Source organism: Benincasa hispida, chromosome 4 (genome assembly GCF_009727055.1).
Source record: "Benincasa hispida cultivar B227 chromosome 4, ASM972705v1, whole genome shotgun sequence".
NCBI lineage: Eukaryota > Viridiplantae > Streptophyta > Magnoliopsida > Cucurbitales > Cucurbitaceae > Benincasa > Benincasa hispida.
This window is the reverse complement of record NC_052352.1, coordinates 64495069-64521133: the sequence shown is the minus strand read 5'-3', so window position 1 is coordinate 64521133 and position 26065 is coordinate 64495069. Positions and strand designations below refer to the sequence as shown.

At 31.0% G+C, this 26065-nt stretch overlaps 2 protein-coding genes across 2 annotated transcripts; both read right to left on the bottom strand.

Moving 5' to 3' along the window:
- Positions 1 to 4386: 4386 nt before the first annotated feature.
- On the bottom strand, positions 4387 to 7213 carry LOC120076338. The gene is made up of 3 exons (XM_039030144.1): positions 6775 to 7213; positions 6299 to 6679; positions 4387 to 5131 (listed from the first exon to the last, which is right to left on the bottom strand). The coding sequence occupies exons 1-3, from the start codon at positions 7084 to 7086 to the stop codon at positions 4484 to 4486; spliced, it is 1341 nt and encodes a 446-aa protein (XP_038886072.1). The 5' UTR covers positions 7087 to 7213; the 3' UTR covers positions 4387 to 4483.
- A 7489-nt stretch (positions 7214 to 14702) lies between these two features.
- LOC120075258 lies at positions 14703 to 17632 on the bottom strand. The gene is made up of 2 exons (XM_039028475.1): positions 16760 to 17632; positions 14703 to 15289 (listed from the first exon to the last, which is right to left on the bottom strand). Exons 1-2 carry the CDS (start codon positions 17176 to 17178, stop codon positions 15043 to 15045), a joined length of 666 nt encoding a protein of 221 aa, XP_038884403.1. The 5' UTR covers positions 17179 to 17632; the 3' UTR covers positions 14703 to 15042.
- Positions 17633 to 26065: the final 8433 nt, after the last annotated feature.

Below are 26065 nucleotides of genomic sequence, written 5' to 3'. Positions count from 1 at the left end.
TGTCTACACGATAGAGGTGAGAGTGTAGATGATAGGGTAGAAGACTGCACGACTGGGTTGAGCGTGTAGGCGATAAGGAAGACGCTACACCATGGGTCGAGAGTGTACACGATAGGATGTAACGTAGAGACAATTAGCTACATGATAAGTAGAGAGAATAAACGATAGAAGAAATGTATTAAACGACCGACCTTCAGCAATTGTTATGGCATGTCGTGTAGCGCCATTTATTAACATATAAAATGCCACATGGCGTAGTATCAATGGTCCAACATAACAACCATGAAAGAGAAAACACAAAATAATAACCAAATAGTGGAACCTGAAAGCTGAAGAAAAACGAATGAAAATTTGTTATATTTTCAGCAGACGTGACACTTATTTATCAAATAGTATATTCATTTGACATTTGTTGTCACAGTCCAAAACATGATGAGGTTCCTAATCCAAAAATATCTTATCAAAATTTTTAAAATCATTTTGATTTTTCATGTTCATTATCTCTGGACATATAAAATATGAAAAACTTCCAAGGAGATGACAGAGTTTGACATACTAATCATTTCTAAAGTGCAATGTTAATCTTGACCCATCCAAAAACACCTGTGGGATGCATGGCTATACAGGGAGATACTAAGTTATGCATACATCTCAACACATTTTACTTGGTTATACTCTAGACCTTGAGGGGTGTTTGTTTCAAGGGTTGGGATTGGATGAGTTAGGTATCCTTAAACCCAACCCTTATTTGGGGCATGAATTTAGGAAGTCTTGGCTTTCTACCTTGTTTACTATTCAAATCCATGGGTTAACTCTTTTTTATTTTTTATTTTTTCTTTTCTTTTTCTAATTTAATCTAGGAAGTACGTCGACCAACCTCCAGACACCACTTTCAGTGACCACCTTAGCCAACTCCGACCGCCTCCCTCCGACGACCATCGTTGGTCAACTCCGGCTGCCACCTTCTGGCGGGTGCTGCGGGTCAACTCTGGTAGCCACCTTCGACGAACGCTGCCGGCCAACTTTGACACCACCTTTGGCGACCGCCACCGACCAACTCCGGCCGCCACACCCAGCGACCGCCACCGGCCAACTCGGTCGCCACTTCCTGCGATCGTCATCGGTCAACTCCGGTCGCCACCTTGAAGTTTGATGATATCGAACATCCCATGAGTTTTATGCCGACATGCCCATAACCTCCAATCACAACCATCACTCCATGATTTACATCCAACATACCAAGATCTTGATTTGATTCCATTACAATAATCTCGTAGTGTTCTATCACACAATATTTTTTTACCGTAAGCTATAAATCTTCTTTAGTATTAAACAACATTCCTTTATATATTAAACTATAATTATCTATCTATACTCATTTCCTCCAAAGTAGACCATAGTTCACATGTTGAATTTGTAATTTCCCAATCTATTTGGGTGAACATATCCGACGGTACCAACTCAAGATCATGTTCCCCACTACTATCATATCCAAATAATTCATCAACTTCAACATCAATATCACTTCATCAACTTCAACATCAATATCATTGTCTCCATCATTTCCAGGTTCAAGAATAACTAAATCTTCAGAACGCATCGACATATTTATTATGATTTTTTCAACCGTTATAGTTGACAAAAAAAAAATGTTAATATGTCAACCCAACAAAATCCAATTTCTAAGTTCAACCTAAAGATCTAAATATTATACATTTAAATCAACCCAAATCTAGGATCCATAATATTCATTTAAATCGGTCCAAATCTAAGATTCATAAACTATACCTTTAAATCAGTCCAAATTTAAATCCATAAACTATACATTTAAATTAGTCCAAATAAAAACAAAATAATATATCAATGAATCATACATTTAATTCAGCCCAAATGCAAACAAAATATTATATATATATAAACCAATCTTCATTTTTATAAACATATACATATATTTTCAACCCAACAAATACATAATCATCCAACAAATTAATCATAAAAAAAATAACAAATAGGCAAACATAATCATCCAGAAAAATAGACGAACAAAATCTAATTTTTAAGTTCAACATATATCCAAAAATAAATCATGGATCCATAAACTACACATTAAATTCAGCCCAAATACTAATAAAATGATATATATATATATAAGATTATGTTTTGGAAAACATCATAGGAAAAACTTTTACCTCAATCAAAGAAAATCGAAGGAAGATAGACGGTTTAATGAAGAAGGAGGAAGACAGATAATTTAATAAAAAAGGAGAAAAGCAGAGAAAGATCGAAGTTTTTAGATGATGTTTGGATGGATGGTTAAATTTTCGATTATGTTGGAAGGTTTTCGAACGATGTTTGGATGGAGGAAGACGGAGGAAAATGAAGGAAGATCGACGAAGAAGCTTTCTGATGAGGAAGAAGAAGGGCCGCACAACGATTTAATGGGGAAGGAAGTCGTGTACCAGGTACACAATTACCTTAGTCAACGCTACATGACTACCACATTGGCAGTCTGCGCGTGCCAGATCAACAGGCACTCGAGTACTTCGTGTATCGGGTACACGATTCAGGCGTAATTGTGTATCGATATACGATTAAAAACCTATTTTTGTCAATCTTTTCAACCCTACCCTATTTTTGTTAATATATATTAAAATAACATTATTTAAAAAAAATCAATAAAAAGAGATTAACAAACTAATTCATCATCTTATTTAATATATATATCTACCATCTTGAATATAAAAATAAAATAAACTTAAAGAGAGAAAACGGAAAGACAAAAAATAGGGCATTAGTGTAATATATAAAATTAAATTAAATTAAAAAAAATTGAAAAAAAATTAAAGGCAAATATAATCACCGAGAAGGAAAAAATTAAATAAACACAAAAAAAAAAAAAAAAAAGAGAGAGAGAGAGAGAGAGAAATAGCAGAAAATAGAGAAGGATAGCAATTTGAAGATGAAACTATATTTTGAAAGAGAGGATACACGTGGAGAGTTTTGAAGGGTGGGATTTTAACTTTGTTGAGGTATACCAATATTTTTCTTTTTTCTTTTTTAAACCACAGTTCAGTATTTCGAGGAGATTGAATATAATAAAAACAAAAAATGTGCTCTATTTTTGTAAATCGTTTCAAGATTACCACAGTTTTGGTAATATTTTCTGTAATAACTCTAGTTTTACACTTAGATTCAGAAAATTTACTTCCACTTTTTTTTCCTTGGTGAAGTTTGATACAGATCAATCAAGGTAATGTTTATATGAAAATTTGTGTAATCGTTAGCGAATTCGATTGTAGGAACATATTCAAGAGACAAAGATAGAAAATATATTTTTTAACATATAGCATCAGTATTTTTCTTTCCACATAACAATAACGTTGAAATGATTTTAAATAATGCGGAGTTGTAATCACCTACTAATTTAAAATCTTAAAGCCTTGAGTGCCAATTCATAACGAGCTTAAGGAAGAATAGTTGTTTCCTAGTGATCATATATTTCTTTCAAATTCTTCCACAATATGCAAAAATCTTTTATTGTTAGATATTCCTCATGGAAATGATGACAAAGAAAAATCACGATTTTTGCTTTTTCTTGATTAGATGTCGTATTCTCTCTTTTAATTGTTTCTCTAAGGTTCATGACATCCAAGTATATTTTCGCATCAAGTTATTATCATTAATGCCAATAATTGTGAAATCTAATTTTGTAAGATTTGTCATTGTAACACTATCGCGAAACATTGTATTTACATTAAAAATTTAATATATACCAAATATGCGAAACAACATTCAATTTATTAATTATAACGAATAGGAAAAAACGACTTATTTTTAGCAGGAGAAATGAAAGGAGTTTGTGATGATAACGTGTTGTAAAATTGAGGAGCAAAACGAGGCACAACGATTATATGAATATCAAGAAAATATAATATTAAAATAAATGAAATAAATTAACTAAATAATAAAATATATGAATTTTTAATTTTCTTTTTCTCTTTTAAATTCAGTCCAAAAAAATTCTTTGATTTCTCAACAAAATCTACCAAATACCTATTTATTAGCTAAATAAATTTAGCAACTACGATGTGACATTACATGGACAATATGTGTGTGCACTTATAAAACACGAACAAGTAGAAAGACACCTGCAGTAATGAGACTGAGATAATGACATTTAGACTTTTAATACACTAAATATACGTATCTATATTACACCTTATATTATAATATTTATAATAATATCAAAATGTTACCTTTTTTTTTTTTATTTATTTTAAAACGTTACATTACAATTTATTTCAACAAAATTCCGGAATTGTTTGTTAAATTACAACTATAATTTTGAAAAGGGAAAAAAACAAAACAACACATTAGCCTTTGTAATTAGTAAAAAGTCCATGTCCCATATTTATATATATTAACCATGGTTTATGTACAAATTTCCAAAAATTTGAGTTTAATATTTCTTTAATACAATTCTTCAGAAATCTTCATCTTCATCACTCTGATTACTCTCCTCCGATTCATCTTCATCACTCTGATCAATCGCCACCACTCTCGACGAAAACATCCTCGACCCCGCCGAACACCGCATCGTCACCGGAAACTTCCCGTTACTCGTAATCATACCAACTCCTTCTTCCTCCTTCTTCAAATCACTCGGAGGCAAAAAGAAATCCATCGACAAACCCTTTATATTGAAATCAACTTCTTCAATCTCCCAATTCTCTTCCATCTTCGTTTTTGAATGCCCCTCCGCCGTTTCCCCAAACCGGAAAAGCGAAACCGTTGTTTTACCGGCGTGTGCAATGTTGACGCCGTCGATCGTTCTGTAATCTTGAATTAGAGTTTCCATTGTCGTTTCCCAGAAGATATTGTCGTTTCGAGATCCGGCGGGTTTGATTCGGAGAAGATGTGAATCTTCAAGCTGGACGAGGAGACCGGTTCTTTGGCTGAAATATCCCCAAACTGTGTGGCGGATTATTTCGACGCTGCTACTGCTTCTTGCTCTTAAGACTGAAGATTCGGCTTCCAGTTTTAGAATGAAGCAATCTTCGTCGTTGATCGTTTTCTCGCCGATGCAGGTTGAGTTTGAGAACAGAGTCGCCGTCGATTTTGGATCTAGTCCCTGTATAAAACAAAGCCCATTTAGTATATCCGGCCCATTTCGGCCCAATATGGAAAGTGGAAACATTCAAAACAAGTTCCGGCCCCTACACAATTTTTTTAATTTTCTCTTTTAAATGAAAAATTTCAATATTTAATTAAATATTATTAATCAATTTTGTTTTATGCTAGATTTTTAAGTTTACTTAAAAGGGAGTTTTGAAATATGAAAACATGGGTTGTCTATGAGTTATGACTATTAATGAAAATAACTGTAAAACAAATTAATTTTTTTTTAATAACCTTTTAATTGTGTTGAAGAAGATTTAAGAACTTTGTTTTTCTTTAGGAAAAAAAAATTGGTTTTTTTAGGCAATTTAACATTAAACAATATTGGGTGTATTGAAAAGTGCATCTAACTATTATCGCATATATAAAAAATAATTAAAATATTTCAAAAAAATGTAAGAAAAATTTGTATGTGTCAAATTATGATCAAATAATTTCAATGAAATGTATAAAAATAGGTATAATCCATACCTAAGTATTATTATTTTTACATGTCTATCTATGACTAGTCTAGGTAGTTTGAAAGGACCTGTAATATTTTTTTAATAACTAAAAACAAGTCCAAGAAAAATACAAAGTCTTAAGAATAGAAATATAAATAAAAATATTATATTACTATTATTATTATTTGTAGAAAATCAAAATTTCAGGAAAGAAAAATACTTAGGTGTAATATAGGTCACATCCATATTCGTGCAATCCACCAAAGTCTCTAACTACCTGATAAATTTTTTTCTTAAAAATTTGTCATTTTATTCCTTTTTTTTTTATTAAATAAGATGTATGAAAATAGATTTAACTTAGCCACAACGACATTCATGACTATGACTCTGAGAGAAAATAAGAAAACCTAAAGAGAAAGCAAGAGCACTTTATGAAATGGTTAGGTTAAAGATCAAAACTTGAAAAGGTTGGTGGAGGGATTAAAATCACTTTTCAACCGTGGTAGCCACCACGTCCATTGAAGCACTTTCCACCAAATAATAACACTATTATTTGAATTAGTTGAATTAAAAATTCCATTTCGAAAAATCTTGGACACACATTCACATTTCACATTTAACACTTCAAATTCAAAATTATTTTTTAAAAAAAATGAAATACAACGAATAATTTTTACCTGCAAGAATCTTCGTAAGGGGCGAGGAGGGCCACGAGAAGCATGTGAATGATGCCATGGAGTTTGTCTCCAAGCCACTTTCCCATCGCTGCCGGCGCTAATTTTACATCCCGACAGCATCAATTCCAAGCACCATAACTCCGGCCGTTTCTGCCAAACCACAAAGCCACCCATCTCTCCGCCGCCACCGCCACCGCCTTTCCCGTTATTCTTCCCACCCTTCACCGCTTTCCCATTCAAACACCCTTCGCCGGAACAAAACTCCGACGCCGCCATCTTCACTTTCCCCATCGCATACATACTATCAATTGAATTCAACGCATGTTCTCCTCCCACTGCCGCTATATATTGTTGCACTATATACTTGGCCATTGACGCTTCCTGTATTCCATTTGAACAATAATATTAATTAACATCATGCAAAATATAGAAATCGAAATGGGTTTTCAAAAAGTTGAGATCTTTTTATTATTTACAATTGGGTTGTCTTTGATGTTGCGAGTGATGGGTTGTTGATCAAATGTGATGGGGAGTGGAATTAAAGGAGCTCCCACAACGCCGAGTAATAGCTGGATCTCGGCGTTGCGACCTCCGAACAACGAGGAGATCGAACCAACATGTGATGATTTGTCATGATGATGATTTGATTTTACCCAAGATTTCATGGCCTGCCATGAGATGGTGTGGGTTTTGGTGGTGGTGGAAGAAAACATCTCCTCGGGAATGGGAACCTCGAGGACGGTGTCGAGACCGTATTCGCGGTCGAAATTTGGGCAAAGCTTCCTCATCGGAGAGAAAGAGAAGAAAAGAGAAGAGGGGATTTTTGTTGTAATGAGAGTATAGTAAGAGAGATTGATATTAATGAGGAGTTGAAGTGAAAGAGAGAAGAAGAGAATATGAATAATAATAATAATAATAATAAGAGAAGAAAAAGGGAGAATGGAAATGCAATACCAACCGACCATGGACACTCATTCTAACGTGGTCCGCTTTGTACATGTCGTGTTTGCACGCTCCCTTTCTCTCTCTTTGGAAACTTACTTTCTTCCTAATTTACTATTTAAATTGGCCGATCCCCACGGATGCCTTTCCTTTTCCATTATTTTTTTTTCTTCTTAAATTCCAAATTTCCTATTTTCAATATCAAAATTTGAATGGACAGCGGGTACCATCTATGGTGCCTCATCTTTAAACTAAACTTTGGGTTATAACTCATTGAGTTACAATCACGGTTAATAATGAAAATAAATAAATAAATCTTGGATCACGCCGCGATGATAAAAATCACGAACTAACTACTCTATAAAGGATTGTACTAAGATTTTACTATCAAAGATAGAAAAGAAATGCCATCGCTTTCAACTTAAATTGTTTCAATTTCAATCAATCTATACTATAGTTCATAGTCAACGTCGTGCAGTTTAATACTTGTGTTGATATTATTAACCGTGCTAATCTTGATTCATGTAAACATACAAAGCTAGTTAAAAGATTTTCTATTTTAACATGTTTTGACACCAAAAAGGTAGCGTTGATATTATTTTTATGATTTTAATAAGTGGTTGTCATTCGCTTATTGTCTAAATTCGAAAACAATGTATTCTACTTATTGAACAAAGATTTTATGGTCTGTTGATAACTCTAAATATTGTAGGTGTCGTTGAAGCGTGGGCCCACTAACACTCCAAAACAATTATTATTCATTAGTATATCTTAAAGAAAGACATAAAATTTTTAATTCAAAAGAAATATTTGCCTACGAATTAGAAAAAAAAGGTGTTTCTATAAAGACTTTCTAATGTAGTGTATTTTTATTGGTTATAAATTTTTATTATTAATCACATCATAAAGTCATAATAAGAGCTTCTATTGTGTTAGCTAGGGTTTGAATTGAAGAACACCATGGTAGCTGCAAGCTGTGTCTAGAAATGAATAATTAGTAATAGTCTTGAGGTTATTTGCAAATTTTTTTTTTTTTTTAAAAAAACCAAATTAAAATGGAGTGAATTGAAACTTTACGAACATAGGGACCAAATTGAAATGAAGATGAAAAACCCGAGTCAAAATTGGAAGGTAATATATTATTGTTATTAGTATCAAGCATTATTAGTTTGGTTTTTAAGTGTACTAATTGTCAAGTTACTTCCTTTTCAACCGAACTATAGGACCCTTTTTTTCCAAAATGATAATCGAGATCATGAACTGGCTTCCTCCTTTTAAATGCATTTTTTTCCAACTGCTATGTTGACTTTTTTTTAAAGAAAGGGGGAAAAAAATCTTGCTTTCAAATTTCATAATCCTCTGTCAATTTAAATAGTTTTGTTTTCTTAAAGGATAATGTATATTTTGTTATTACTTTTCCTCTTTTAGTTTTGAATTTTTTTTTTTGTGGTTTTGTTTTATTGCCTATGAGTAACTATACACATAATTTTGAAATTTATGTCTTATGTCTCATCACTCATCCCCAATAATGGAATTTTGTTGGTTTTTATTTACTTGAGTTTCTATTCTTACTCATTTTTTATCCTAATTCGAGAAGAAATCCAAATTTTTTCCTAATTAAAATCGGTCAAAATCTCACCTACTTTTTATGTTGGTCAAAAATCTCTTTTAGTCCTTAAACTTCATAAAAACAACAATTTAGTCATTGGACTCTGGTTCGTAACAATTTAGTCTTCGAACTTTTAATTTTGTAACAATTTAGTCCATAAACTTTATTGTGTAACAATTTAATCTTTGTCCTTTAAAATTTGCAACGATTTAGTTCTTATTGTAGAAATTAATGTGAAAATTTAATGAGACTTCTTGCCTAAATAGATTGATAAACTAATTAGAAACTCAATAATTTTATAAAATACAAAGTCTACATCACAAAATAATAAAAATGACATCAAATATTGATTTTTTTTTTACGTTGGAGACTAAATTGTTACAAATTTGAAAGTACAATGACTAAATTGTTACATACAAAAGTTCATTGACTAAATTAACACAAACTTAAAAGTACGGGGACTAAATTATTACAAACCAAAGTTTAAAATCTAAATTATTACTTTTATGAGAGTTTAGGGACTAAAAATGTTTTTTAACCTCTTATAACATATATCATATATCACCACAAATTATTAACTCAATTATGTGCATTAACACGTTTTTCTTTTTATACAAAAAACATTTTGATTCATAAAAGCTAGAAGATTGATGTTGTTAATGGTGTTAGAATAATCCTCTTGTATTAGAATTTTTCTAATAAAGTTTTTCGGTTTAATAGAGAAACGTGTAATATATTCATATTTCAAAATTATTTTTAGTATTAATGCTTTTACTTGGAAAACAACTCTTGTATAACGTATTACAAGAGTATTCCACTAAGAATAATATGAACACAATAGAAAAACAAGTTTAACTCTTTCTTCTTTTTCTTTTTCGTTTATACAAGTTTAATAGTTCTATAAGTTGCATAAATTTAAAATTTTGAAATTTATATATTAACTTTTTCAAATCATAAATTTGTGATCCAAGTACAAAACATGTGTTTGAGTCGCGTATTCTCTTATTAGCATCTCATGCCTTCCTATTTAATCGTAAGTAGGTGAATTGATGACTTTTTTTGATATCGACCCTCAAATAATTGAGTGATGAAAGCACGAGTCAACTCACGAAAAGAGGCTATTAACTTTCATTTAAGCTTGTGGAACCAATTTTGCACAGGTCCAACGAGCGTGAATGAGAAAGCTCGATAGCTAATTGCATCTTGAACTCCATGGAGTTCCATCCATAATCAAAAAGTGTCGAAGTGCTTCAGGATCTTTCGAACCGTTATAGGCTTTCATTACTGACAATTTAGTCTTCGAGGCACCTCCTCTTACGTGATCTCGTCGGTAAATGGTGGATCTACCTGATCTAACCGATGCTCCGATGCTTAATCTCTTTTGTCTCGTAGGCACCTAGACTATTTTCCCTCATAACACAAATTTACGATTGATCCATATTTTGGTATCAACAAAAAAAATATTATATAATTTTTCTTTTAATTTTTAAGAATCTAAGCACACAAATTCCATAAAATAAAAAGTAGCCAAACTTCAAGTCTAATGAACTCATATTTAATTAAATTAACAAGTCAAACATTCTGTCGATAGCTTTCACCTATTTAAAGTTGCAATAAAAAAATTTAATTAAAATAAAATAAAACCCCTTCTATCCAACTCATGCTTTTACATTTTTTTTTTCTCTCTGTAAAAGAAAACTTCAAATACAAAGCAATGGCACTTTGCCAATTTTCACAGCAGGCCATTAAAAGGGTATTTTAATTTGTATTTATTTAAAAGAGAAAAAAGTGGATAAGATTTTAAGATGAAGAACATCCCCCCTTTGAATCTTTAACCTCATCCGACATGTCGGCGATGAATGCACACCCGATGCCACAGATAACGGCCGACATTAATTTAGATTTTTAGTTTGGGGGATGCAGGGTGGTTAGTGGTTACAAACACAACCGTAATCTAAAATTATCATAATTTTTTCTGGTTTGGAATTTTTTTTGTCCTCTCTCTCTAAATTGATGTTTATATGAATTATAATATATAGTTTGGTTAAAGAGACAAAAACAATGGTATATATTCGGAGAATTCGAAAATCATAGCATATGGGTTAATAAAATTATTTATGGGATATCAATAATGGTGTGCACGTTCTAATGTATGGAAAATCTGATACGCAGGGCAGATGCTTTTTGGACTATACTTTCATTTTTGGCCTTTATTTTTGTATTTTTTTTTTAAATAAGGTATGGTGTGAGGTGTCGATTAGTCTCTCTTCTTTGTGGAATCTTTTTCCTTTGATTGTTCTATATCCCATGTTAAAATCTTTATGTTTTTTTTTTTCTTTTCTTTTTGTGCAATAATTTCGAGGTGGTATAAGATTCAAGATTCAACCATCCATCTTTAGGGTCCGCCGGATGGATGATCCAAAAATTAAGTAAAAAATGTGAAATGACCCGATTTTTGAAAAAAAATGGTTGAATGACCATTTGTTGACGTCAAATTTGAGTGAAATAACTAAAATATACTCGCATGCATGCGAAAAAGTAGTCTCGTTCTTGCCCGTCTAGCTCTCTCTCTCTCTTTTCACTCACGAATCACTATATCTCTCACTCTAGCTCGTCTCACTCTCTCTTCTTTTTTATCACTCACAGACTACTATGTCTCGCTCTCTCTTCGTTTCATCACTCACAAAACCACTCCTCTCTCTTATCTCTTGCTCCCCGGAGTTGGTCGCATCGGAGTTGCTCACATGGACTCGTCGTGCCGAAGAAGAAGAAGAAGACGTACAGAGGAGAAGAAGCTAGAGAAGAAAAAATGTGTAGAGGAAGATTTCTTGCACCGAAGAAGAGGAAAAAGAAAAAAGAAGGGCAATAACGTAACTTCAGTGGTCATGACATCAACAAAGAGGCATTTGACATTTTTTAAAAGAATTAGGTCATTTACCATTTTGGATTTTTAAAATGGATCTTTTGAGCAATTAATCAGTGTGTATGCAATCTTTTTTTTTTTTTTTTTTTAACCATAAAAAAAAAAAACTTTTTTTTCAAAAAAAAAAAGGGAAAAAATAACTATTTGTTTCCTAGGTCTTGAGTCTAGTTTCATTTTAGTACTTAAGTTTTAGAATGTTTTACTATTAGCCTCTAGATCTCAAAATGTTACAATTTCACCTTTGAAATTTAAGTTTTATTTTAATTTGGTCTCTAAGTTTCATGATTTACACTTTTAGTTTAAATTTTTCACTAAATACTCTTATTCAGTCTTTGTCATTAATGTTTATTAACTAATAAAAAATGATTATGAAATGAGATTTTAAAATGAAATTTAATAGTGATGAACAAATCGTGAAACTTAATTAATTATATTTTTTATATAATTATTTTAAATTAATTAATGACATAAATATTAAAGATTGCATGTGAGTGTTTAGTGAAAAAACGATATTAAAAGCATAAATCTTAAAATTTGGAATCAAATCGAAACAAAACATAATTGTCATGGATAAAACCGTAATATTTTGAAATTTAAAAGACTAAATCAAAATCAAAATCTAAAAACTGAAAATATAGTATTTTAAAATATAGGGACAAAATGAAACTAAATTTAAAAAGGTAGTATTTTGAAAACTAAATTTAGAAATGTAATATTTTGAAACATAGGGAGAAACTAGACCTAGAAATGAAAAAATTATGTTACCTTCTCAAAAGAATTTACTAAATTATTCTTTTATTACATTTTTCACAGCTGTATGTCATATGCCGATTCGAACTTAAAATGTATATAATTAGGACTTGATGAATTTATGCTACTCTACCCTTAAAAAAGGAACTAGAAATTGAAACTTGCAAAATTATTATAATTAAATTAAACTTAATCGAACATAATTCAATAACTTTAATTAGAATAAAATATTTATTTTAGACTAAAAGGTTAAAGATTCAAATATTTCTCTCCATTTATTGTTGAAGATAAAAAAAAGAAAAAAGAAAAAAGAAAAAAGAAAACTAATCCCAAATTATTTGGATTAAATTTGTAATTCAATTTTTTCAAAATATATTGGTATTGGTAATACATTTTAATATAACATATTTAAATATGTTACAATACTTATTTTTTATTAGCTATGTCACATACTAATCTTGATGAAATGATTCTCTCCTATCATATAATTATTAAATTTGATCAGAATTAATTAATCTAAATTTTCTTCTGGTTGGCTTTCTGAAATGAGTGACCAACCACTTACTAGGAAAGAGAGAAAATCAACCAAATAAAATCTTAAAAATAATATCAGATAAAGAAATTTAAAAAAACGAAGTACCTGAAATTATTAATTTACATAATAAGTATAAAAGAAAAAAAAATAAAATAGGAGAAAGGGTTGTCTGTAATCGAGTGGGACATAAGAGTATTAGAACAGTGTCACCACCAATCACGCCATGTTCTTTGCAGCAACCAATGTCCTTTTATAAATTCACCCAATCTCCCCATTAAAAATTTTAATAAAATAAAAAATAGAAAACTAAAAGAAACTATTTATACAAAATCACAAAATTTAACCTTATTTAATAGAGATTGATAAAAGTTTATTAGTGTCTGTTAATGATAAAAATTGATAGAAGTTTATCATTGATATTATGTGATAGACGCTAATAGAAGGTGTTTTTTTGTTATTTCTATAAATAGTTTGACATTTTTTCTAATTGTGATTTTTTTTAAAAAAAAAAGAAATCCAATCTTATCTAATTTAACCATGTTCGGATTGACAACCGTATCGATTTCATCTATGTAGTTGGATGAAATCGGTTTCATGGTTGTATTGCACTTTATTAATTTCAATAGTCTTTAATGTCAATAAAGTGTTTAAAAGGTACTTTTCATATTAGACTATTGTCATTGTAAACTAATCTTTACTCTTAAAACAATCCAACTTCATACGTCTCTTCTGTACTTCGATGGAAATTTTTAATCAAGAGGATTTCTTTAAGAAAACTTTGATGTTAAATGAGGATTTTCTTTTAAGTTTAATCATTTAACGCTAAATATGTTAAGTAAACAAGTGGTTTAAGTCTTAATCTATGGTAGTTGGTGGAGGGATCTTTATTACATTTGATTGGTCGTTTAGCTAACATGTTCATTAAGGTATTCTTCGAAAGGAAAATACTTTGAAAAATAACATATTAATTCAACATACATTTAGTAACCAGAATTAGTTACTATTATGCAAGTTTACATATCTTGAACACGCTACATAAATTTAGACTCATAAAAGTCACTTTTAAAATGCATAATAACTTTTTTTTAAAAAAAAAAATTATAGACCAGAAAATTAGGTACTTATAACCTATTGATTTTGAAAAATCGTGCATAGATCACATATTCAATAATGAAACAAAATAATTTACACTAACCCGAAATAATGTAAAAGAAGATATGTCATTATTATTCTCAATAATAGAACATGATACTAGATCTTTTGGTCACATCCTTAGGGAAAAAAACACAAAACAAAAACTTTTACATCCTTATAATTTACACATTTTTTATATCAAAACACATTTTATTATTTATTATTTAGAAAACAAAGTAGAAGATCATTATTAAATGAAATGGGGGCCTAAAATATATTGTTCCTAACTTTTTCTATTATTTTAGATCTTGTTGAACATGATACATGAACCAAGAACATTTGTGAATGAACCTTAAAATGTCAATAATAGCTTTGACGATATCAATGAATGGAGGTTGCTTAAGATGCAAAATATTTATATGATATTTGATTTAATCAAACATTTGTTATTAACATAAATTATTTTGAGACCTAAATCCGATTTTGTTGTTATGGAAGGAACTACATGTCGGAATCTCAACAGAGAATTATCCACAATGAAACGGCAAGGGACAAACAGCACAAACAATTGAGACGGCCAATCCAGCTAGGCTGAGCCCAATAATACAATATAAACTAACAGACAGTTTCATTATACATCTTACAAGTTACAAGGCCAAACTCTTCCTTCAAGGTTCTCTAACATTAATATATATTAACAGAATATTGGTAATCACAATCCTGAGCCGGTAATGGTACGATATAGTCGATCTTTCGAGTTCATTTCAATGGCAGCATTACAGAATGAAGAGAGCACGGCGAAGCTTTTCGACTATCTTTTGCTGCTACTTTTCAGGTGTAGTTTTTCGTGATTATGATGGTATTTTGAAGTGAAATAGCCATGATATTACGAAGGCGAAAACCATGCAGGCAAGTAAGAAATTCAGGAACCTGTGGCCTTGCCAGAAGTTCCGAGCCTCTGTAGAGTGCAGTGGCATCACGACAGCAGCTGTAGTGGTTGCTGTTGTTGCTTCATTTGACTCATTGCGCTGCTCTGTTGAATCGGGTTCATAAGTACCAGTGACATTGTGTGCAATTGATCCACAGATCTCACATGTGCTGTAACAAATTATAGATGGATCAGTGCAAGCCAAGCAGACAGACAAGGTACATATTGAGCTTTTTCCTTCATCTTCTTTCAGATAACATAGCTTTCAAATTACTCTAAACAGCACAGTCATAGCTAAAAGAACAGCATGAATCACAAGAAAGGTTTTTTAGTTATAGATCATTCTCCAACAATGAAAAGTTTTCCTGGCCAAACTATACATGGTTGCTAGCAGGGTCAAAAGCAATAAAGTTCTTAACAGATCGAATTATAACGACTCAATTCTTTCAATATGCACATAGATTCTTCATGGGTAAAATTATATACGACCTATGCAAAAGATGTAATGAAGATACATTTTAACTTCTTACAAACTCTTTTGACCGTGATTTGTATATAATAAAGCATTCATCAATCAGCTTGAACACAAAATATGAAGACGGTAAGAGATTTCAGATAGCTGATACCTAATGCGGGTGCAGTACAACGAATGAGGATATTTCCTGTTCAAATATAGTATCTTTATCTATAAATTTGAATGGCTTTTCCAGGTTTTAGGGGAGACGCATGTTCGTTACCGTGAATTATTCGACAGAAAAACTAGCTTCACAGTGTTGGATGATGATTTGAGAGTCGTGAAATGAAATAACCATCTACTCAAACTGAAGCTCTAACTTTGTCTATACAGCGAAAACGGACCCAAGGGTTAAGAATGATGATAAAAACATTTGAACTCAGATAAGAAATGTGCTCTAATCAATAGTACATCAGACTAAAGCAAGCAAATTCCAGGCTAAAGAAATGAGTGTTTTTCTACAAGATGAAGGCAAAGTTCTTCTGCAAGAAACACCTCCAATCCAAGAGTGGCTGACTCCTCGATCAAATGCCATCTCGGTCTCATATCGTCCAATGCAAAATCCAACTTCTATTTGTTTTGCCAAAGAAACACATTTCATTTTGGTTTTGTTCTTTCAAAGGAAATGAAAACATGGATCCTAAAAAAGGCTATTGGATTTATAATTGCATAACTATTTCCATTAAGGCAGAAGCAAAAATAAAGATGACTACATAGTCTCAAACTTTTAGCAATTAGATTAAGGTGTTTTGCAGACAAAAGATCAAGAATCAGACATTTTTAGTCAAAGAAGGCTATCTTGACATGATCAAAGACAAATAAAAGCCAAATTCTTTAACATTAATAAACCACCAAGAGCAATAGAAGTCAACCACAAGTCCACAACTATTAAGTAAGAAGACAAACTTCAAGAGTAGTCAGAAAATAGAAAAAAGAATACAGAAATAAAAACTAAAACACCAATAGGAAGAGGGAAATTTGAACTACAAGATTGTTATTCCAGATTCTAGACATATTTATTGTGGTATCAATCATTATATCCAATGAATTGAAAAGTAATTGAACACAAGAAATGAAACTTGAAAGCAAGAAAACATTAGGCGTTATTCAATTTGAAGGAACTTACATGTCGCCCTTAATCTTGAACCAAGCCTCAGCACACTGCTTATGAGCAGCAGCCAAATCATCCTTACAAGAACAACCCAACTCAATGGGGATTCCAGATTCATGATTAGAAGCATCCAAACTCAAATGACAAATCCGGAAATCCCTCTCGATTTTCGCCAAATGTACCTTAATCTCAGCCAACCCACATTCCAGATCCATCTCTACAGAGCACTCCGAAACAGAGGATCCCCTTCTTTTCTCCGCCGCCACTTCCTCCATAATGTCAGCCCTGGATTGGACCGAGCACCGCCGCACATCATCGGAGGCCGGTGAGGAGTCAGTAGCAGCGGCGGAAACCCGGCGAGGCCGCTGTTGTTGTTGTTGTTGTTGTTGTTCTACATCCATTGTGCCGACATGGGAGTTTTGGATTGTAGTCATCGCAAAGACCCAGAAAGAGAATCCTCATGTAATGGCTCTATAAGGGCAAAACCATGAATGGGAACAGAGAGAAAGGAGTGCCATCAAAGAAAAAAAGTTTGATTTAGGGTGTGATAATGAGGAATGGAGTGAGAAGTAGAAGTAAGTTTGTGGTGGGTGTCCCCTGTTTCAGCGGCTTTGTTGGGTGTCAGTGGCGATGTGCAGCAGAAAACAGAGTTGGAGAGAGGAAGAAGAAGACGAAAGATTTCGGAGACAATTTTTGGACTGCATAATGCAGAGCATCATTCAGCTTCTTTTTTCTTTTTTTTTTTTTTTTTTCCTTTTTTTTCCTTTTCCATATATATTTTTTTCAATCAAAAGAAAAAGTAGAAAACGTGATCACCCAAATCATTGTTGGAAGGGAAAGAGAAATCTTTTGAGACAAAAATTACATCACAAATTGTGTACAAAAAAAAGAAAAATTCATGAAACCTTTCCTTTTCCCAACCACACCAAAACTTACAAATATACTTATCAACAATATAGATAAATAATAATAATAATAAAAAAAAGTACATCTACTGCCTTTAAAATTTAAATTAAGGTTTAAGAAATAATTCTACTCTATGAACTATTACGAAATTAACGATTTAGTTTCTTTAATTTCAAATTTATAATAACTTAGTCTCTGAATTTATAATTTAATCTCTATATTTTATAATTTATAACAATTTAGTCTCTGTGATGATAGAGAATCAAATCTATATATAAATTATAAGGATTAAATTATTATGTAATAAAAATTGACAAACAATTTTTAAGAAAAAATACCCTTTTCGTCTTTGAGTTTTGAAGAATATATGCATTTTGTTTCTAAGATTTCAAATTGAAAAGTGCCTCGACTAATAAATCTATTAAATTTTAAAATAAAATGAACTAAATGGTGAAGTGACAAGGTGAGTTGGAAAAAATATATACATATTTTAACCTTTCTCTCCTCTCTTTTATTTCTCTCTCTTGTTAAATTTCTCTCCTCCCTCTCTGTTATTTAGTTTGGATTTAGGGGTCGATTCTGAATATTGAGAAACAATAAATATTTTAAAAATAATAATAAGTTTAATTTAAAAAAAATCAAAATAACAAATAGTTATCGAAATATCAAGTATCTATTTATGCCGATTTTAGGGCTCTGGTGTTACCAGACTAAATAATAGGGAAGATGGGGAGGGAGAACAGAAACCGAACAGGAGAGATTAAGAATGTGAGAGAAATAAGAAAGAGGAAATAAAGATTAAAATCTTTTCCCACTCATCTTACTATGTTGCCATTTATTTTATTTTATTTTAAAATTTAATAGATTTATTAGTTTAAAGACTTTTTAAACTTATTTTAAAAAACACAGGGACTAAAATAGTCAATTTGAAACCTTAAAAGACCAAATAAACACATTCTTCAAAAGAGACCATATGGGTATTTTCCCCTCATTTTTATGAAAATTTTTGTCACAAACACTAAATCTAGAACACAATGCATATTTTGAAGTTATTACATTTTAAAGTTAAAAGACTAAACTTTTAAAACTACATGGATTAGATGGTTAGTTCTTACTTTCATAAAAGTGTAGAAATCTAAATTGTTTTCAAACCTTTAATTTTTATTGTTAACTATATTAGTGTTTCCTTATGATTGATTTTTCTTTTCAATTATAAATTTTCAACTTAATTGTTAATGTGATTATAACTCAACTTGTTTATTTATTTATTATTTAAAAAAAAACGAACTTGGTTAGACATACCCTCTTAATCAAGAAGGTAGGTAGATGTTTGAATCTTCTAAATTTCAACTTCACAAGTGGTTGATTTGAAAATATATAACAATTCAACTCAAGCAAGTTGGATTTGCAATTAAATTTGATCATTTACAATTTCCTAATGGATTATAATGGAGTAAATATTTGACAATCAGGTTAAATAATATTTTGATCCCTATATTTTGAAGTTTGTTTAATTTTAGTTCATGTATCAAATGTCTAGTTTTAATACCTATACTTTTGATCAATCTTAAATTTAATCTCTCAAAATTATTTTTTTGTCAAAATTGACTAAATATTAATTGTTGAGGGTTCCTTGATGCAAAGCTCACAACCCACGGCGGATCCAAGCCCTAAGGATACTAGGAAAAAAATATATAAAGGACCACGCATCCAAAAGAAAAATGTCAATATTTTAGGGTTTGAGTTTACCAACCGAACCAGTAGATATATACTAATTGGAAAATAAACGAGCCAAGACCAAACTAGCACCCTGCAACCTCAAGCACCAGAAATGTCTCGGACACTATCTACCGTCACATGCAACTATCGATATGTGTTAGAGGAGAAGTTTATAAATACCCCATTCGACCCACCCCGCGTGAGGGTAAGTAATCTCAAAAGAAACGCCAACCTTAACTCTTTTAGTGCTTAGCTGGATTATTCACTCCATATACTAGCCCAGGCATCAAAATACAGTAGGTTTGGCATCACATTGGTGCGAGGATCACTTATGCAGGTCAGCTTGAATTAGATCTACACCAGATCAGAGGAGGGTAGGCTGGAGGTCAAGGTCACCAGGCACCTACAAAGCAACCATAGTAAATGAGATCCAAGCACCAACAATAATAATAATTTTCATGCTACGTGAATAAGTTTTCAAATTTTATAATGAAAATGCTAATAGACAAAAAGGAAAAAAAAAATAACATTAATTTCGCATAGAGACTAAATTTAAGATTTATAAAAATAAATAGGCTAAACTTAAACTTTAAAATACATGAACTAAAATTGAACAAACTTTAAAATTTTGGAAAAAAATAGTATATATATATATTTAAAAAAAAAAAATGTTACAATCATGTGAGATAATAGTATTATCAAATGTCACATCGTCATACCCTACGTATATGTATATATTTTTTTTTCTTTTTAAGGAATCTATGGTTGAATTTTAGTTGTGCTAAAATTATAAAAGAACATTTTGACATTTTCAGAACATTATGTATTTAATTCGTGGTTTCGTTTTTTCTTTTTCACAAAATTAATAGGAGATGGCCTTTGGTGGTTTTGTTTACACTCAAATAGATTGTCCACCCATGAAAAATAGATTATGCATCTGTGTTATAAGTCATTTTGGACCAAGAGTCATTGGTTCGAAAAAGAAGAACATTAAAGGTAAAATTGAAATAACAGTAGTCACGTGAAGGTCAAAGTAGTGCAAAAAATAATGGGCCAACGAAGAAAAAAAATTCTTATAAACTAAATGAGAATGGAGACAGGGAGTACAATCCACATTCTCCGCCTTGTTAGCCTTCTTTAATTTATTATAATTAATAATTTTATTTTATGTTCTATTATTAATAATGTTATATTTAAATTTCAAGTTTTGTTGTTTAATGAGCAAGATAATGAATATGTTTGAATTAGTGTAAAAAAAATTAATATGTTTGAATTGAAGATTAAATTTAAATTATATATATAAACAATTTGATAGATAATTATTTTTTTCTACCATAAAATTGGGTAATTTCTCGTTATTCCATGTGGAACTATGATCATATAAAAAATTAGTGAGAAATTTAACTATTTAATTAAAACTTGCTCTAATCCTTTACCAGATACCGACATAAAAATCAGAAATTTTGTGGTAGGCACCACTCTGGTGTTTTCTTCTTCTTTGTCTTGTAGATCATCTTTCTTCCCCAAAATTACAAATTTACCATTGTAAATCATGTGAAGGTTTGATGAGTCTTGATATCCAGATTTTGCCATCAACAATTTTGAATAACTTTCTATCGCTAACTATGTGTTTTATTTTCTTTTGTTCCTTCTCAATTGTTGTGTATATGTATAAAAATATGTATAAAAACATTAAAATTAAAACTAATAAATTGATTGATGTTTTGATGATGACAAACTTGATTTTATTCACAAATAATTTTAGTGTTTTTGAAGTGCCCATTGTGTAGAGTTCAAGATAACAAAACACAATTTGAATAACTCAAATTAAAGTTCAAACAGAAAAGATATAGCCAAAATAATTTTAACGAAAAAAATACCTAGGTGATGACATGGTAACTTATTTGTCAAAGTGAGCCCAATTATAAGGTGACATTTGAAGCAATGGAGGAGTGACATGTGGTGAACTTTTTCTTTTTATTGGGTTATAAAAGAAAATGCATATATATTGTGTTTATGTCTGATGTGGTTGATTTTAGAAAGAAAAATCTTCACCAATTTTTTCTTTTCTAAGATCAAAAGCTCAAATCGAATTTAGTTTTCACCTCTTCCCTTTCTGTTTAAATTCTTCATCTTCTCCAAAATAAAACAACAATTATCATTATTTTCAATCTTCCATTGTCTCTTCCCTCTCTTTTTAAATTTTTTATATTCTCCAAAATTAAAACAACAATTATCATTATTTTAAATCCTCCGTTATTTCTCTTTCTATGTTTCAATTTTTCTTTTTTCATCTTATTCTTGAGAGATATTCTTAAATCATCAATGAATATTAATTGAGGAGAAAACAATACGGCAGTGGTTTGCACACAGGACATCCCGAACCAACCTACTCTAATACCACTTTGGGTATAAACTCTCATGGCTTTGCTTTTGAAACCACCAAAAAGACCTCATACCATTGGAGATAGTTGTCCTCCCTTATAAACCAATGATCATCCCCTTATTTAACTATTGTGGGACTTTGATCGCATTCAAAGAGTGTTAGATATATGAAGAAGAATCAAACAAGTGGAAATCAATATTAAATGGGGAGGAAACAACAAGACATCCTAAACCAACCTGCTCTAATACCATCTAAATCACCAATTGACCCAAAAGCTTAAGCTGATAGGTAAAGGTAGATTTAATTATAATCATCTAACACTCTTTTCACTTGTGGGCTAAACTATGAAGAAGAGCAAAATAAGTGAAAATAATATTAAGGGCTAACTCAAGAATAATATGTTTTTAAAAATAATGACAAAAATGAGGTACATAGGAAAGAAATTTCAAAAGTAGTGTTGAAGGAAAAAGTATTGGAAAAAATAAGGTAGTTTTTGTTGGAAGGAAAAATCGTGTACCCAGTACTCGATTACGTTTCAATCTAGTCAGCGTCCATGTTAGCCATGTGGACTTGGTCAAAGGACCAAACTCGTGGACGAGGTCCATGATTTTAGTAATTTTTTTTCCAATTTTGATTGTTTTTTTTAAAAAAAATTCTAACCAAGAAATTTCTTTCTAGTATAAAAAAAATGATTATTCTTTTTATTGTTTTGTTATTGATCTTTTATATCATACTCATTTACTAGATTCAGTGTCTCATGATAAAATGTAATTTATTAGTTCTTTAATTTCAAAATAGAAGTTTACATGAAGTTAAAAGTTTGAATTACAAGTAACCCAGTTTTTCACAAGAGGGTCATCTTCATGTGCCTCTAGATTAGCTTCGACTTATTGTCGTTGTTGTCTACGACGACTACGTCTTCGATCAGTATCAACAACATTGGGTCATCTTATCTGCTGAATAATACTTTCTACATTTACCAAGGTTTGGTCACACATTGAACCCAACTCTGGTTAATCGTGTTGTACTAAATACTGTTGTACATCTTGGACAAAATTATTCTATATGATGAAAAAAATTAATATTAAATAATGTTCATATAATATATTTGAGAAATGTAAGATAATCAAACTCTTACCATGCATAATAATAAACACCATCAGGTGTGATAAATAGTCTCGTGATTGAATTGTACCAAGAAAAATAGTCATCTGATATAGTTGATCGATCTGTTATTTCTCCCCGTGCACAATGATCATGACGTGCATGCCAGTACGATATATATTCTGTGTGAATTCGACACTATTCTTGATTGTGCTTACCTCTCAAATCAATCTTGTGCAGTGCCGAAAGTGTATAACATAACAAAGCACTACTACAAAAACAATGTTTCTTGACATTTTTTAAATGTCAAGAATCACTTTTCTTGACGTTTTAAAAAATGTCAAGGAAGCTAGTGTCAAGAATGTCGATTTTCTTGACGTTTTAAAAACGTCAAGAAAAGTGATACTTGACATTTAAAAAACGTCAAAAAACACTAACACTTGACATGTTTGAAATGTCAAGAATATGAGCGTTCTTGACAAGGAAAAAATGTCAATAATATCTATAATCTTGATAAAGAAAAAAGTCAAGAAATTTGCTTGTGATTTTTTAAAAAGAATCTGTAATGTTGACATTTTTACCTATTGGATCCAACAACCACATTTGGTATAATGTCATACATTTACCAATCAAATAAACAATACACGCATTTTTAGTCTTATATATCAACCAAATTTTCACCAATATCTCTTTTATAAAAACTTCACTTCTTTAACATTATCAATATTACAACCTCATAAAGTATTTCTAAGTTAAAAGAATATGGAAAACCTCATATGAACAATTCCAACATTATAATCAACCCCATATGAACAATTTCAAAAGTATAACAACTATCAACCGTCATATGAACACATTTCCTTTTGTACAATCAACAACCCCATCCCTTCTAAGAACAATTAAAAAAAATTACACCTATCAATTCCGTATGAAGTAATCCTAGCAAAATCTTGCTCACTATGCTCCTGCCTCCACAAGAATAACGTAGCCCACCTTGAACTCGTTTCTTTGAGCACCTACATCAATGAAATAATATACAAAAACTATAACATATAGATTGAAACTTTAAAACTTCATGAAGAATTTTGTTAGTTAATTAGAAGAATATGAACAAACCTAAATGGGCACTTCTAAAACATATAAGGAACATAATTCTGACAGTCGACCAAATATGAATAGTTTCAAAACATATATTTACAGACCTTCTATCAAAACTATCCATCTACCCACATAACAACTATCACATGTACCAATCCATACCTAATTTTAGATCATACCTCTTGAAGGAAAAACAACTAGACATAATAAAATAAAGCCCAATAGCTCAAACGTCCACAAATTACTTTTTACGAAGCTAGAACTTTTCTCATAGCAGCACCTTGATGTCAATAAAAAACACTTCATATAAAATATCCTACAAATGATATAAACACAAAATTTCAAACAAATATCCCCAACTTTGCTCAACACATCAAGATCAATGTAAAATATCCTACAAAAGGGAAAGTGCAAATGACTTCAAATAAAGCAAGAAAGATGCATTTAAACCAAAGTTCAAGCCTCAAACCAAGAAAGTCAAGAATTAAACTTAATCTAAACTAAATCTACTTACCTCAATGAAGAATCTCTTCAAGATTGATGGAATAAAATTAAGCTCCAACTTTAAAACTTCATGCCTCAAACCAAGAACAATATGAAAGAAGAATTTATTATGAGATTCAAGAATGTACATGAGAGATTAAGCCCTAACCTTGAAAGTTCAAGCCTCAAACCAAAAAAATCAAGCCCTAACTTTGAAAGTTCATGCCTCAAACCAAAAAATTCAAGAATTAAACCTAATCTAAACTAAATCTACTTACCTCAATGAAGAATCTCTTCAAGATTGATGGAATAAAATCAAGCCCTAACTTTGGAAGTTCATGCTTCAAACCAAGAACAATATTAAAAAAGAATTTATTATGAGATTCAAGAATATATATGAGAGATTAAGCCCTAACTTTGAAAGTTCAAGCCTCAAACCAAAAAAACCAAGCCCTAACTTTGAAAATTCATGCCTCAAACCAAGAAAGTCAAGAATTAAACCTAATCTAAACTAAATCTACTTACCTTAATGAAGAATCTCTTCAAGATTGATGGAACAAAATCAAGCCCTAACTTTAAAAGTTCATGCCTCAAACCAAGAACAATATGAAAGAAGAATTTATTATGAGATTCAAGAATATACATAAGAGATTAAGCCCTAACTTTGAAAGTTCAAGCCTCAAACCAAACAAATCAAGCCCTAACTTTGAAAGTTCATGCCTCAAACCAAGAAAATCAAGAAGTAAACCTAATCTAAACTAAATCTACTTACCTCAATGAAGAATCTCTTTAAGATTGATGGAATAACAAAGATGCATAAAGGGAAGTGAAAAACCAAGAAGAATTGCAGAAATTTTGCAAGGAGAAGAAAGAAAAACAAGCAGTTCGGCTGAAAAGTTCTTTTAAATCTGTCTTATCGTTGCAACGCTATTGAGAGCGTTGCAACGCTGTTTGCGAGGCGCACTATTTTTCTATCAAAACTCGTAGTGTTGCAACGCTATTGAGAGCATTGCAACGTTGTTTTCATGAGGCGCGCACGTTTTTCATTTTTCTGTCAAAATTCGTAGCATTGCAACACTACCCTGTATATTCTAATATTCTTGACGTTTTAAAAACGTCAAGAAACCATTAATTGAACTTGAAAATTTTAAAACGTCAAGTATAATATTTTCTAGAAACCTCTGCTTTTTTAAAACAATTCTCGACGTCTTTTCTTTTAAATCACCTGTTTTTTTTACCTTTTTTTTTTCAATAAAAACATCAAGTATTTAAAATTTCAAATGTCAAGAAATGTGGTTTTTCTTGTAATGAAATCGTTTGTCGTAGACCGAACTTTCTAGTTAATGCTACTCTACTATATGCAAGCATATAAGAGGGCTAACGGTCAACCAAATGTCTTGACCATCACGATAGTAATCAAGTAATAATAACCAAATATCTTGTGTGTATGGTATCCAATAGTCTGAAAAAAAATAATTAGACACCCAAAAAGTTTGTAATATTAATTTGTATATTCATTTTTACCTGATTGTGCATCAGTTGGTTAAATATTTGTCGGTATTCTTGTTGAAGGAAATCGAACATGAGGATTTTCATGAGCAACAGAATGATTGTTCCAAATTTCA

Excerpts from the sequence above, each read along its gene's own strand:
- LOC120076338 (XM_039030144.1), bottom strand. The coding sequence starts at position 7,086 with ATGAGGAAGCTTTGCCCAAATTTCGACCGCGAATACGGTCTCGACACC. Across the intron at positions 6,680-6,774 it reads ACATCAAAGACAACCCAATT|GAAGCGTCAATGGCCAAGTA; the intron begins GTAAATAATAAA and ends AATGGAATACAG. Across the intron at positions 5,132-6,298 it reads CCTTACGAAGATTCTTGCAG|GGACTAGATCCAAAATCGAC; the intron begins GTAAAAATTATT and ends TGTTTTATACAG.
- LOC120075258 (XM_039028475.1), bottom strand. The coding sequence starts at position 17,178 with ATGACTACAATCCAAAACTCCCATGTCGGCACAATGGATGTAGAACAA. Across the intron at positions 15,290-16,759 it reads TTCAAGATTAAGGGCGACAT|CACATGTGAGATCTGTGGAT; the intron begins GTAAGTTCCTTC and ends AATTTGTTACAG.